The 13,510-nt window shown below is 61.9% G+C and overlaps 2 protein-coding genes across 4 annotated transcripts; both read right to left on the bottom strand.

Moving 5' to 3' along the window:
• Positions 1–522: 522 nt before the first annotated feature.
• On the bottom strand, positions 523–4,208 carry DND1 (DND microRNA-mediated repression inhibitor 1). 2 transcript variants are annotated; one of them, XM_062002677.1, is made up of 5 exons: positions 4,127–4,208; positions 2,702–2,819; positions 2,161–2,622; positions 1,176–1,589; positions 523–1,001 (listed from the first exon to the last, which is right to left on the bottom strand). In XM_062002677.1, the coding sequence occupies exons 1-5, from the start codon at positions 4,136–4,138 to the stop codon at positions 985–987; spliced, it is 1,023 nt and encodes a 340-aa protein (XP_061858661.1). In that variant the 5' UTR covers positions 4,139–4,208; the 3' UTR covers positions 523–984. The 2 variants fall into 2 exon arrangements, with proteins under 2 accessions (XP_061858661.1, XP_061858660.1); XM_062002676.1 differs by having other exon boundaries at positions 523–1,589.
• A 152-nt stretch (positions 4,209–4,360) lies between these two features.
• LOC104553811 (histidine--tRNA ligase, cytoplasmic-like) lies at positions 4,361–13,495 on the bottom strand. 2 transcript variants are annotated; one of them, XM_062002647.1, is made up of 13 exons: positions 13,371–13,495; positions 12,764–12,853; positions 11,517–11,636; positions 11,255–11,350; positions 10,902–11,027; positions 9,133–9,240; positions 8,022–8,120; positions 7,099–7,192; positions 6,857–6,984; positions 6,536–6,778; positions 5,481–5,597; positions 5,207–5,353; positions 4,361–4,815 (listed from the first exon to the last, which is right to left on the bottom strand). In XM_062002647.1, exons 1-13 carry the CDS (start codon positions 13,449–13,451, stop codon positions 4,756–4,758), a joined length of 1,509 nt encoding a protein of 502 aa, XP_061858631.1. In that variant the 5' UTR covers positions 13,452–13,495; the 3' UTR covers positions 4,361–4,755. The 2 variants fall into 2 exon arrangements, with proteins under 2 accessions (XP_061858631.1, XP_061858632.1); XM_062002648.1 differs by lacking the exons at positions 10,902–11,027; positions 11,255–11,350; positions 11,517–11,636; positions 12,764–12,853; positions 13,371–13,495 and adding an exon at positions 10,497–10,877 and having other exon boundaries at positions 9,133–9,302.
• Between the last annotated feature and the right edge of the window lie 15 nt (positions 13,496–13,510).

The raw sequence follows: 13,510 nt of genomic DNA, 5'->3' as shown, positions 1-13,510 counted from the left end.
AGCGGTGATGGGCACAAGCTGGAGCACAAGTTCCCCTTGAGCACGAGGAGAAAGTCCTTTGGTGTTGAGGTGAGGGAGCCCTGGCCCAGGCTGCCCAGGGAGGGTGTGGAAGCTCCTCAGGAGGTTTCCAACCCCAGCTGGACACGTTCCTGTGCCCCCTGAGTGAGGGGAACCTGCTTGAGCAGGCGCTGGGCCTGCAGCAGCTCTGCAGGGCCCTGCCAGCCCCCACCATGCTGGGGTTCAGTGCATCCCACCCCATCCCTCCTCTGCCCTGGAGCAGACAGGCCTGATGTGAGGGAAACAGCACAGAGCCGGGGATGGACATGGGTTCAAAAGATGACAGGACCCAGCTGCTGCTTTTCAGGCTACTTTAACATCAAATGAACAGTGTGGCCAGACCTCCCGGCCCTGAGGAATCATTCATGGACAGCCAAAGAACTCATGGCTACTTCCCCCCAGCACCAACAGCCCTGCACCACCCAGAGCCCCCGACTCTCCCCTCCTTAAAAAGCAGCTCCTCCAGCTACAGCACATCCCCTGCTCAGCAGGACAGGCCCGTGCATGGCCTCGTCCTCACCCGAGGCTGCTCCTCAGGAGGAATCACCCAGAGAGCTCAGGCAGCCCTCTCAGGCACTGGCAGCCTCTACAGGCAGCTGCTGCTTCTCCCACCCCCTCCAGCGAGCCTCTGAGCCACGGCACAGCAACACAAACCAATTGAAAAGAAGACAAACTGGGCAGGTAAACCTACACCCCCCAAAAACAACAGTCCCCAAAACCAGAGCTGTCTGCAGAGGCTGAGCAGGGACAGGGCAGCTGCCACAGCCCAGCCTAGAGCAGCCCCTTTCCTCCAGAACCACCTCAAACCAAACCCAAACAACCTGAAAGCACAACTGTAACAGGAGCAGGGCCCCCAGGGGGCTCCCATGGCCGGTGGCACCCAGCTGGTGGCTCAGGTTCACATCGTGGTCCGTGCAGAGCGGCCGCCTACGTCAGCAGGAACCCTGCGGGGGACACGAACGCCTCGAGCAGCCTCCCTGCAGCCTCCAGCCGCAGCTCCCGCTGCAGGGGGGCTGGTCTGGCAGGAGAGAGGGTGCTCCAGCCCCAGGCATCGCCAGCTCCCCATGCCAGGCCCCTGGGTGGTGCAGGGGTGGCACGGCCGTGGCGAGGGGACTCACCCAGCAGCCGCAGGACCTGCAGTGCCACGGCAGCCTTGGCCTCCTCGTGCCAGCTCCCGTCGGGGCCGTCCTGCCGCACCCAGGTGAGGCTGCTGAAGGGCACGGGGCAGCCCGGGATCACCACCCGGCACCAGAGCTGCAGCCAGCCGTTGGGGTGTGCCTGCAGGCACCTGGTGAGGAACAGGGGGGCGCCGAGGTGCTGCCTGCGGCACAGGGCGTTCAGCTGCTCCAGGGCGCCGGGGGGCTGCCGTGAGCTGCCTGGCACCGGGGGCACCAGCGCGGGGACCCGCCGGTGCTTGTCCCCCTGCCCCTGGGCGGGCGGCAGCGGCTTCTCCTCACACAGCTGCAGCTTCTGCTTCAGGCTGGGGTTCAGCCACTCCACCGTCATCTCTGCCCCACCGAGCCGCGTGTTCCCTGGGGCAGGCCGGTGGCAGATGGAGGGAGATGCCCACACACCAGTCCTCCAGTGCCACCCCACCTCCCCCCAGTGCCATCCCGTGTCCCCCACCCTGTGCCCACCCCCCAGGCAGTGACCCCACAGCTGCCTTGCTTCTGACTCATGAACTGCACAGGCTCCTTTCCCCTGTCCCCCACCACCCCCTGCACAGCCGCAGGGCAGCTGCTGCCCCATTCCCTTCTGCCAGCAAGGTGGGCTCAGGGCTGCAGAGCTCAGGGGGTTGGAGGGGCAGGCGCCAAAGGCAAAAACACCTCTCATCTGGGGCAGAAACTGGTACAAATCAGGGCTCTGGAGACTGTGGCTGAATGTCTGGGGAGTGAAACCCAGCGAAACCCCAGGGATGGGGCAGCGCACCAGGAGGGTTTAATCACTTGGTCAGAGCTCTGGATGGCTCCCGGTGATGCTCCTGCTCTGAGCTGCCAGACGGGAAAGGAGTGACGGCAGCTCAAGGCCAGAGTCATCTCAGAGCCCTGCGTGGAAGCAGGACCAGCCCTGGAGGCAGAGCACCCCACACAGCCCCCCGCTCACCTTCCATCAGGGTTTTCTTGGCCATGGCGGCCGCGTGGTGCGAGCTGTACGTGACCACGGCGAGCTGGGTGCGGCGGCGGCCGGGGCTGGCGTGCAGGGCCAGGCGCAGCACGCCCGGCGTGGCGCGGCGCAGCACGGCCTCCAGCTCCCGCGGCCGCAGCCAGGCCCACAGCCCGTCCACGCTCAGCTCGCGCTTCTCCGTGCTGCGCCGCACCACGATGGCGCAGCCCTCCCGCACCTCGAAGTTGTTGAGGGAGGCCACGGCGTCCCTGGCGCCGCGCCGGCTGCTGTACTTGGCGTAGGCGAAGCCGCGGTTCAGCCCGCTGAAGGTCATCATGAGGCGGAACTCGTAGAGCTTCCCCACGCTCTGGAACAGCGGGATCAGCGCGTCCTCGTACACGTCCTGCGGCAGCTTCCCGATGAACACCTCCGTGCCGGGCGGCGGCGGGTCGCCAACCCACCCTGCGGTGTGGTGAGCCCCTGGGTGAGCCGCAGGGTGAGCCCCATCCCCGCAGCCCCCCGCGCCGCCCCTGGCACACACCTGCGGGGGGGCCCCCGTAGCGCCTCTGCCCGTTGACCTGCACCAGGTCGATGCCGGTCTCCCGTGCCCAGGCGAGCAGCGCCAGCTTGTTGGCCTGGTTGACGCTGTTGGTCCACGTCTGAGGAGGAAGATGATGTCGGCCCCTGTCTGGGCAAAGGGTTTCCAACCCTCCCAAACTAAAGCATCGCGGCCCCAGGGAGCAGCTGCAGGGCCGAGCAGCCCCCAGCACGTGGAGCAGCAGATCAGAGAAGTCGCTGCAGTCCCAGCCCTGCCCTCACCCTCCCCAGCTCAGCACTAACCCCTGGCCCTCAGCACCTCAGCTCCACGGCTTTGGGATCCCTCCAGGGCTGGGCACTCCCCCAGCTCCCTGGGCAGCCTGGCACAGGGGCTGACACCCCTCGCAGGGAAACAGCTCTGCCTCAGCTCCAATCTCAGCCTCCCGTGGGGCAACTTGAGCCCCTTTCCTCTCATCCTTTCACTCATTATTGACCCCCCAGCTCCCTGCAGCCTCCTGTCACAGGTGTCAGAGAGTGCTCCTGTCTCCCCTCAGCCTCCTCTTCTCCAGGCTAAAGAACCCCAGCTAAATGCTGAACCCCTCTGTCCTCAGGACCTGAGGAGCACAAAGCCACCATCAGCTCCCCTGGGGCTGGCTACAAGGGCTTTGAAAGACAAGACAGGGGCAGGTGCTTGGTGCTGCAAGACAGGGCTGGAGCACAGAGCCAAAGCCCCTCATTACATCAAGAGACTCCAGGCAAGGACCCCAAGACTGTCTTCTACCAGCATCTCCTCAGGCTTCTGAGGACACTGAAGGTCAGCAGCCACCATTCATGGGACAACACGATCCAGCTGCAGTTCGTTAAGCACTGCAAAGTCTCACTGGGGGTTGTGAACCTGCACCCTGAGCAGGATTAACCCCAGCTCAGACCACACCGCAGCCCGGCTGCAGCTTCACCAGACCACCACAAACCCCTTCGTGAGAAGCTGGGGACCCGGGCAATCTCGGCTGAGCAGGTACAGACCCTCCCGCAGGGACTGAAACCCGCAGCCGCCCTGCAGCCTCCGCCACGGCCACGCGGCTCCGGGGCCACCCCCTCAGCGGAGGCAGCGCGGGACGGCGCGGGGCAGCGCGGGGGGAAACGGGACGATGTGGGACGGCGTGGGGCAGCGCGGGGCGGTGCGGGGGGAAACGGGACGATGTGGGACGGCGCGGGGCTCCCGGCGCGGCACGACACGGCTCCAGCCGCGACCCCGCCATGAGGCACCACAAGGGGCTGCGACCCCCGCCCGGCTCTCCCTGCGTCCCCCAGCACCGCCAGCGCCGGCCCGAGCCGGGGTCGATGCACGGCGCTCTCCGCCCCGAGCCAACGCACCCCGAGGGACTCCCCGACAGACACCCCCCGGCTCGCCCGCTCCTGCGCCCCTCACCTCGGCCTCCATCGCCACCGCCGCGTCTGGAAGGTTCCAGCACCGCCCGCGAGGAAGCGAAGGAAGAGCCGCCCCCGGCCCCGGCGCCAGCCCCCCGCGGCCTTTCAAACGCGGGCGGGGACGAGCGAGGGAAGGAGGGACCCCGGGGTCCCGCTCCGCCCCGGGGGGTCGGGCCCGGCCGGCCCCCGCAGCAACCCCCTGCCCTCAGCACAGAGAAGCGACCGGAGCCAGGGCCTGGGAGGGACACGTTTATTACGTTTCTCGGGGCAGCGCCTGGCCCTGCTGCTCGGCGGAAGGCGATTCCCTGCCCCGGAGCAGCGGAAGCCGGGCGGGGGGTTTATGCCCAGGGACGGGCACAAGAAGCTGCAGGCGAGGCCCCGGTTGAGGTGAGGCCCCTGAGCCCCCCGTGTCCCCCAGCACTAGCACACGGCGGAGGGCCGGGGTCTGGCATGGGGGGTGGCACAGCCCCTCTGCGCCCGGAGGGACAGGCAGGGCATGAGACAAGAATAGATACAGCTTCCAAAGCCCCCCCAGACCCTGAACCCGCTGCCCTGGGGCTGGCCCGGGCGGGTCAGCAGGAAATGTGTCAGACAGGATGCAGCCAGCGAGCAGACGAGTCCTGCACCGTGTTAAGGCTGACTCGTTCTCCTCCTGATCTCCTCCACCAGACTCTCCCTGCTGACATTCACCTGCACAGGGCAAACACAAAGCTGCTTCCATACAACAGGACCAGCTCCTCCAGAGCTCCCACCCTCCTGCTGCCAGCAGCCCCATTCCCTCAGCCCCTCCCCATCACACTTGTGCTCCAGCCCCTTCCCCAGCTCTGGAAGGCAAAGGAGCCTCACTGCACTCAAGGCCAACCCTCCCATGCCTGGCTCAGCCCAAATGCCAGCCCCAGCCCCTCTGCCACCCCCGCAGGGCTTCCCCTCATCCCTCCTCCTGCAGGAGCTGCTTGGTTACGCCTCGGGGGCTTTCCACATCCCATGGGAGTGCCTTTGCTCCTCTGATCCCACACCCAGGAGGGCAGGGCCCGGGGGCAGCTCTGAGCCCACGCAGCTGCCCTGGCTCCCGCAGCCTCACCTCCTCCCTGCTGGCCACCACCCGCAGCTTCACAACTCTGTCCTTGAGCTCCTGCTCGCCCACGATGGCAACGAGAGGGATGCCCGTGTCCTCGCAGTACTGCAGCTGGCTCAGCAGCTTGGGGTTCTTCTTGTACAGCACCTCTGCCTGCAGGGAACCAGGCCACATCCTGCTGAGCAGGGGCAGCTTCTCTGCATGCCAGCTGACACGAGGCCCACACAGGCACAGAGAGTGTGCACAGGCGGCTTCTGGCCTTGCCGTCACCTGGTCATACCTTGATTCCAGCATCCCACAGCTCGGAGATGAGCTTCAGCCGCTCTTCCAGGAGCTTCTTTTGGGCAGAGGCCACCAGCACCTGTGTCTCCGTTGTCCTGATCTTTTCCTCAGAGGCCTAGAGAGGGGACAAGACTCAAAAAGATGCCATGGACATACAGAGACACCCCGGGAGCTGAGTGTGCTGGGGACCAGCCATTTCCCTGCCAGCTTCTGCCTGGAGACTTTCTCCACCGCCCAGGGCCTCCCAGAGATGTGCTGCAGCAGCTCAGGAGCAGCAGGCCAGGCAGGAGCTGCATGAGGAGCAGCAAGCCCAGGTGTGCCAGTGCTGAGGCAAATGCTGGATACTCCACATGGCATTTTCCTGTTTTTGCTGCAAGGAGAAGCCTTTAAAAGGTCACTTGCAGAGGAACAGACCTAGACAGGCCTGGAGGGGGAAGAGTTCCACTCAGAAATCCTGGTTGTGTCTGGCTGCCAAGAGAGAATCTCCCTATAAGAGCCTCTGGGGAGAGAAATGTGCAGCAGTGCTTGGGGAGCCGACAATATCTAACACCCAGGGATGGGGAGGGAGCACAACACATCCATGTGGCAACTCTGAGTGGAGGGAACAGCAAAAAGGCATTTGAGAAACCCCCAAGAGGCCCTGCACTCCCTGCCAGGCCTCTGCAGCACCTCTAGACCCTGTGAGGCTGCTGTCCTCTGCCAGCCCTGCGGCAAGGACGTGGGGACACAGCAGTGCCCACTGCAGTGGGCAACACTGAGGCATCTGACCTGGGTACTGGTACTGCTGAGAATGGATGTGCCCCCTGAAGTGCCCAACAAGCCAAGGGCTGCTGGAAGAGGGGTCCACTGGGAGCCCCAGAGATCATCTCCCAAGCTAGACCAGGCTGCAGCTAACGCCCTGGTTCCGAGTCCTGCCGCAGAGCACAGCAGAGGCCTGGCTGGCTTCTCCACCCAGCACCACAGCACGGAACCCTCACTTCAGCCTCCGCTGGGCTGGGGGCACGTGGGGAAGATGTAAATCCTTGCTCTTAGCTGGGGCCCAAAGGCACCTACCTCCAGCCTGTGCTCGAGGATGGAGAAGATGCGCTCGATGCCGATGCTGACCCCCACGCACGGCACCCGCCGGCCCTTGGGGTCAAACATCCCCACCAGCCCGTCGTAGCGGCCGCCCCCAGCCACGCTGCCCGTGCCGGCCGCCTCCTCCCCGGGGCCCTTCTCCTGCTGCAGCAGCACGGCCTCGAAGATCACCCCGGTGTAATAGTCCAGGCCCCGCGCCAGGCTCAGGTCGAAGGAGACCTGTGGGAGCCAGAGCGGCGTCAGCGGCGCCTCGGGGGGCCCCGGGGCCGGCCCCCTCCCGCCCGCCCGGCCCCTCACCTGCCCGCCGATGCCAAACAGGCTCAGGTACTCAAACAGCAGCTTCATGTCCCCCAGCCCCTCCTTGGCCTGCTTGTTCTGGGACAGCTTGGGGTCCTGCAGAAGCCGGTCGACCAGCTCCAGGCCGCCTGTGGGAAGGTGCCGTGGCCTCAGGTCTGTGCCCGGCAGCGCCCAGCACGGTGGGCACGGCCCAGCCTGAGCCCTGTGCCCCTGGGAGAAGGAGCCCAAGGGCCTGAGCTTACCATGCAGCTGGACGTACTCCCCGATGTGATCTGCAGCCTCAGGAGAGAGCCCCTTCTCTCCCACCATCTCGCTCCTCACTTCTTCCCACGGCATCTGAGAAGAGAGAGAGAAGAGTATCAGACAGTGTTTTGGAGATGTGTCCCCTCTAGTGATCCTGCCCAACACAGATGAACGGACAGAGCTGCCCTGAACAGATCCTCATGCAGCAGGACCCCACCAACAGCCGTGTAGGTGAGAGATGACGAGAGGAGCAGGAGCTGAAACGCTCTCAGAGATGCTGTTGTGTCCCAGCTCCATTTCCTGTACCTCTGCACAGGCTGTTTGTGTCCCAGCCCTGTGCTCAGCAAAGCTGAAGCCCCAAGATAAACACCTGGGCTCTAATTTCTGTCCAGAGTCCAACATCAGTACTATAAAAGCACTGAGTCAGATATGCTGCGGCTGTGGCTGCCCTGCTCAGGGACCTGGGCAGGAACAGCAGCCAAAGGTGTGCTGCTGGTGACACTGACAGGGTGAGGGGACGGGTGGGTGATGCAAACACCCAGCCTCAGCACAACCTGTGTTTATACCCATCCACATACACGTATTTGAAATGGCTTTTCAATGCCCTGGCCCAGCCTGGGGCAGGTTTTCTTCACCCTGGTTCATAAACAGCAGCACTTTAAGAAGGCTAAAGTTTGGGATGGTCAATGTCCCACGTGAAGAACATTCCTCCCTCCTTCCCATCTGTCAGGACCTCGTGGGATACTGGGGAAGAAACCAAAAGTGGCTCTTCTGTGGCTGCTGTGCCCCACGTGTGCCTCCCCTCCAGAGAAACAGGGCAACAAGAACAACTCCATGGTTAGCAGCATTTTCCAGGCAGCTCCTCTGGAGCAGGGGCAGAGCAGCCCAGAGGGACGTGCCACAGCCCAGGGCTCTGCTGTACCTTATCCAGCTTGTCCACGCTGGAGCAGATGGTCCGGAACTTGCTGTCGGGAACCCCGCAGACTGCGAACATCCCGTCCAGGATGCGCCGGTCGTTCACCTGGGGCACAGGCAGAGCCCTTACCCACCAGCTCACACACTTCCCCATGCACACACCTGGGGCACAGGCAGAGCCCTTACCCACCAGCTCACACCCTGCCCCATGCACACACCTGGGGCACAGGCAGAGCCCTTACCCACCAGCTCACACCCTGCCCCATGCACACACCTGGGGCACAGGCAGCAAGTCCTTTCCCACCAGCTCACACACTGCCCCACACCCAGCTGCTCTCCTCTCCAGTTTTAAGCAGGGAAGAGAAACTGGCAGATGGCTGACAAGATTTTCTGCCATTTGTGATATGTCCCATTCACACAGCCAGGGAGATAAACTGTACAAGTGACTCCTCCCAGGCCTGGGCAGAGCCATCACATTCTTCCCCCAGAGCCACAGGCACCTCTGCTCAAAAACTGTGGGGGCTATGAGTCCCCTCCCGGTGATACATCAGAGCAGCTCTGAGCAGAGCACGGAGGAGACTCAGCCAGTGCCCTCAGTGTAAGGGCACAGAGACAGCTGATTCTTAAGACCTCACTGAGGGGTTTTATTGTTTTACAGTACAGTGAATGCCACAGGTTAACTTTGCAACAGCAGGTAACGTGCCAAAGGCTCAGCTGGATTCACTGTTTCCATGGGTAGAGAATCAGAGTGGTTTGGGCTGTTAAAGCCCTTGAAGCTGCTGCAGTGCCAGCCCTGCCCTCACCCTGCCCTGCCCAGCACTAACCCATGGCCCTCGGCTCCACAGCTTTAGGATCCCTCCAGGGCTGGGCACTCTCCCAGCTCCCCGGGCAGCCTGGCACAGGGGCTGACACCCCTCGCAGGGAAACAGTTTTGCCTCAGCTCCAATCTCAACCTCCCCTGGCGCAACTTGATCCCATTTCCTCTTGTTACTTGGGAGAAGAGCCTGACCCCCAGCTCAGTGCAGGCTCCCATCAGGGAGTTGCAGAGTGCTCCTGGCACAGGGGCTGACAACCCCCTGGGTGGGTGTCAGAGGAGGAACAACCCCCACTGGTCTCACCTTGACGAGGAAATCCCAGAGCTGGAGGTCGTTCAGGATCTCGTGCACGATCTTCAGGCACTCGGCGTCGGGGATCATCGGGTCGAACTGCCCGGCGATGTCAAAGTCCTGGGGCACAGGAAACGGGCACTGAGCAAATCCAGCCTCAGCTCTGCTCTGCACAGCAACTGCTTTACGAAAAGCAACAGAAATGGGATGGAAAGGAGCACTGGCCCTCCCATCAGGATGCTGAAGGTACAGTGTGTGGGTTAGGACTCTCTCATCCAAGGCTGCGGTGCTCTCGTGCCCTCTGCACTGCAGAGAGCTCGGGTGCTGTGTGGTGGCCAGTGCAGCCAGCTTGCCAGAGCCATCCTGCCACCCTCTGCATCACAGGTGTGACCTGCTCCCTTCCCCTGACACAGCATTTTGAAACAGGAACCCTCAAAGAACAACAAAAAGCAGCCAGCATTCTGTGGATGGTTCTAACACACATGCCAATCAAGTCAACAGCTGGGGAGGAAGATGACAGATGAGAGAAGCAATGTCAACTGAGGCAAAAGCAAAGCTTTAGCTGCCAAGACAGAAAGAGGAATCGAGCAGCCTGAGTGGGCTCCAGCAGGGACCACCCCAGGAACTGGTGTCTGGAACTACAGCCCAGCAGCAACAGACTCCTTGAGACTCTGAGTACAACAATTCCAAATAAAGCAGGACAACAGAGGAGGAAAGAGATGAGTTCACAGCAGTTAACATGCCGTTGAGAAAGGCTGATGCAATCCCAGGGCAGGTTGGGTGAGCTCTGGCACGTCAGGAAAGTGCCACTGCCACTGTATGTGGCAGAGGTGAAACCTCACTGGAAAAACCCAGCCAAGGGCTGGTGATTTCTGAGAAGACACAGGAAAAGCTCCTGGCTGAGCAGAGCAGCAAAGTGTGTTCAGGGAGGGAAGGCAACAGAGTTTGATTGATGTGGCCTGAGGAGGGGAAGATTTCTCTAAATAATCCCCAAATCTTTATGTGGGAAAGGGGAAGAATATCAAGGGGTGACAGGTACTGTTTGAAGAGCTGCACTGGCACAAGGAGAAGCAAACTATCAGGCTCAATTAAGTTTAGCCTGGATACTGGAAGACTATTTCCAGCTATACTAGGAGCAAGATCTCAGAACAGTCACTCAGATCAGACAGCAGCAAAAGCACCAAGCTGTCTGTAAACGGGAACTCAGAGAGCTGGGAGGTACCCATGGGGGCTGTGGAATGAAACAGGAATATTCTCAAATGGGAATCTATGTGCAGCAGGAGGCCCTGGGCACTGTGTCAGTACAGAGGAAATAAACCATTGCTCGGGGCTACCATACTCATCTGAGGAAACCACAAAGGAAATTGCTTTCTGACCTGTTCCATGATTTGGCCTCTGTTTTTCCCTTCCTTTGAAGCAAGGACTGACTGGGCACAGGGCAGGAGGAGCATACACTACACCTGCCTCACGTGTCCCAGGAAGTCCAGTTGATCTGGGGTCAGGAGGAACTTGTTTCCCTCCACCAGGCTGGCAGAAAGAAGCTGCCCTGCTCCCCTGTGCTGGGGGCTGCATGGCAGAGCTCCCTGACACACCAGGTCACTGCCATCCTGCCCCCCCTCTCCAGCTATTTCACACCCGTAAGGGCATCGCTGAGGAGACTGGTGGATCCTCTGAGCTCTCTGCAGCCACAGGGAAGTCCACAGCAGGGGAGCACAGCCTCTGGTGCTTGGTTTTCCTGGTGCCACGTCCCCACAAGCACTGCCCAGCCCATGGGCACTCACACACTGGTAGAACTCCCTGTAGCGGCCCCTGGTCATGGCCGGGTTGTCCCTCCTGTAGACCTTGGCGATGTGGTACCGCTTGATGTTGGTGATCTTGTTCATGGCCAGATAGCGAGCGAAGGGGACCTGAGAGGCTGAGCTAAGGGCAACAACGGGGAGGGATCAGCCCACACAGTTACCAGTCACACCAGTGCTGGCTCCTCGCTGCCTCCCCAGCACCCAGCACCGCGTGGCCCAGGCCACTCTGCCGGGATGGGGGCAGAGGCAAGAGACCGTCCCCTCTCCTCTCCCCTTGCCCAAAGGGAGGGCAGCAGGGGTGAGAGGAGCCCTGAGGGCTGGCTGTGGCAGGATACTGTCAGGTCGTAGCGCAGGGACAGCAGCTCCCCTCCCTGATCTTTCAGATCGTAGATGAGCTTCGAGTCTTCGCCGTATTTCCCCGTCAGCGTCTCCTACAGCACAAGGACACAGGACCAAACAGCACCTTCAGCGACAGGGAGCGGCCCCAGAGGAAAGCAAGGAGACAAAGGCAGGACACCAGGAGATAAAGACCTGGAGGTGTCCCCTGCAGGAAAGCTTTCCCAGCTCGGCTCAGCCAGGGGCCGTGTGCCCACGCACCTTCAGCTCGAACACCGGCGTGTCGATCACCTCGGCCCCGTGCCGCTTGAAGCACGACACGATGGTGTTGAACACTCGCTCCCGAATGGCCATTTGCTTGGGCCCATAGTCCCGTGTGCCCTGGGGAGAGGGAAAGTAAACAGGAGTGTGGGCTAGAGGCATGCAGAGAGCAACGTGAGAGGCACTGTGAAAAAGATGTCAGAGAATCATGGACTCATTTGGGTTGTTAAAGCCCTTGAAGCTGCTGCAGTTCCAGCCCTGCCCTGCCCAGCACTACCCCACGGCCCTCAGCACCTCAGCCCCATGGCTTTGGGATCCCTCCAGGGCTGGACACTTCCCCAGCTCCCTGGGCAGCCTGGCACAGGGGCTGACAACCCTTTCAGGGAAACAGCTCTGCCTCAGCTCCAACCTCAACCTCCCCTGGGGCAGCTTGAGCCCATTTCTTCTTGTCTCATCACTTGTTACTTGGAACAGAGACCAACCCCCTGCTCACTGCAGCCTCCCGTTAGGGAGTTGCACAGCATGCTCCTGTCTCCCCTCAGCCTCCTCTTTTCCAGGACAGAGAATGCTGAGCACATGTTGAAGCGTGGGGAGCAAGAAAGGTCTTGGGGTTTTCAGTCTTGCTTTACTCTGGGGAGTAGGTAACGATTCTTTGATTCCTGGCAAGCACTCCCAGGCCTCAGAGTTTCTTTGGCTGCCTTCAGCTTTGCAGCTCCCCCACAATGAGCCACACACCTGGCAGCAGTCCCACCTCACCCACCCTAACCAGCAGCTTCACCCACTCTGTCCAGGTTCACAGGGCACAGGACCAGCCAGAGCATCCATGATCCCCGACAGCTGATGTCTGCAGGCAGTAGAGCAGTCAGTGCCACTACAGCTGCAGATCCCTAACCCTCAACTCCTCAGGGCAATGCAAGTCATGACCTTAGTGCAATCCAAGCAGACATGAGACCTTGCACACAGGGCAGCTAAAACAAAGCTTGAGCAAAATTTAATTTCCTGACCACATCTGCTAGTGCTTGACACAGAAGCACCAGAAAGCCTTTAAGTTAGCAGCGTGTCTGGGTTGGATGCTGTCAGGGATACTTTTACCCCTCTTCTCCCTGCTGCTAAAAGCAAAAAGTGAAACAGAAACAAGACCAGAGACAGGCAAGTCTGTGCTGGGATTCTGCACTGGGGTTGATCTCTGTGTGTGTGAGCAAACCGTGTGTGCAGAGGTGTGGAAGTGCAGGTGACAGGGGAGTTACCTTCGGGGTCTTGAGCACAAACTTGTGTTTCCCCTCATCTCCTCCCAGCTGTGCCTTCATATCCAGCAGTTTTGTCACCTCCTTTGCGATCTGAGGAATGAAGGAAGCGGGAGCTGGGGCTGAGGCTGCCTGCCAGGCCTTCTCCTTCAGCCTCTGCACACCAAGACTCCCCACCTTCAATCCATTTCTCATTCCCAGTCTCCCACAGCAACCGGGAGGCATTCCTTGCTCCTCTCCCCTGCTCCCCACTTCTGCTACAACACCCCAACCGCAGCACCCCACCATCCCCCCTGCCCCCATCACCCTGCCCCCCCCTTCCCGCCCGCAGCCTCCGCCCCGCACCAGCGGCCTCCAGCACCCTCCTCCCCATCCCCGCAGCCCCCTTCGCTCCCCCGCCGAGCTCCCCAGGCCCGGGCCGCCGGCCTCATTCTGCCCAAGACCCCTCCCCCCAGTACCACCACCCCTAACCCAGCAACACCCGCACCCGCAGTCCCAGTGCCGCAGTCCCCTCTCGGCACAGCCCCCGCAGCCACGCCGCTCCCAACCACACCGCCCCGCCATCCCCCCGCCACCGCGGGCCTCGGGCGGGCTCCGGCAGCGGCCGCACCTCGTCGGGATCCGCCTTGTCCTGCTTCAGCCGCCGCACGGCCTCGGCCTGCGCCCGCACCGCCGCCTCGTCCGCCGCCATTGCCGGCCCGCGCCTGCGCACTCAGCCCCGCGACAGCGGCCCCGGCCCCGGCCCCGCGC

The sequence above is a fragment of the Colius striatus genome, chromosome 9 (assembly GCF_028858725.1).
Source record: "Colius striatus isolate bColStr4 chromosome 9, bColStr4.1.hap1, whole genome shotgun sequence".
NCBI classification, from domain to species: Eukaryota; Metazoa; Chordata; class Aves; order Coliiformes; family Coliidae; genus Colius; species Colius striatus.
This window is presented reverse-complemented; position numbering and strand designations above follow the sequence as displayed.

Coding starts and splice junctions, on each gene's coding strand:
- LOC104553811 (XM_062002647.1), bottom strand. CDS start 13,451: ATGGCGGCGGACGAGGCGGCGGTGCGGGCGCAGGCCGAGGCCGTGCGG. Junction 8,121..9,132: donor TCTGGGATTTCCTCGTCAAG/GTGAGACCAGTG, acceptor CCTGTGCCCCAG/GTGAACGACCGGCGCATCCT. Junction 6,779..6,856: donor TGTTTGGCATCGGCGGGCAG/GTGAGGGGCCGG, acceptor TGGCTCCCACAG/GTCTCCTTCGACCTGAGCCT.
- DND1 (XM_062002676.1), bottom strand. Junction 2,623..2,701: donor CTACGGGGGCCCCCCCGCAG/GTGTGTGCCAGG, acceptor ACCACACCGCAG/GGTGGGTTGGCGACCCGCCG. Junction 1,590..2,160: donor CAAGAAAACCCTGATGGAAG/GTGAGCGGGGGG, acceptor GGCCTGCCCCAG/GGAACACGCGGCTCGGTGGG.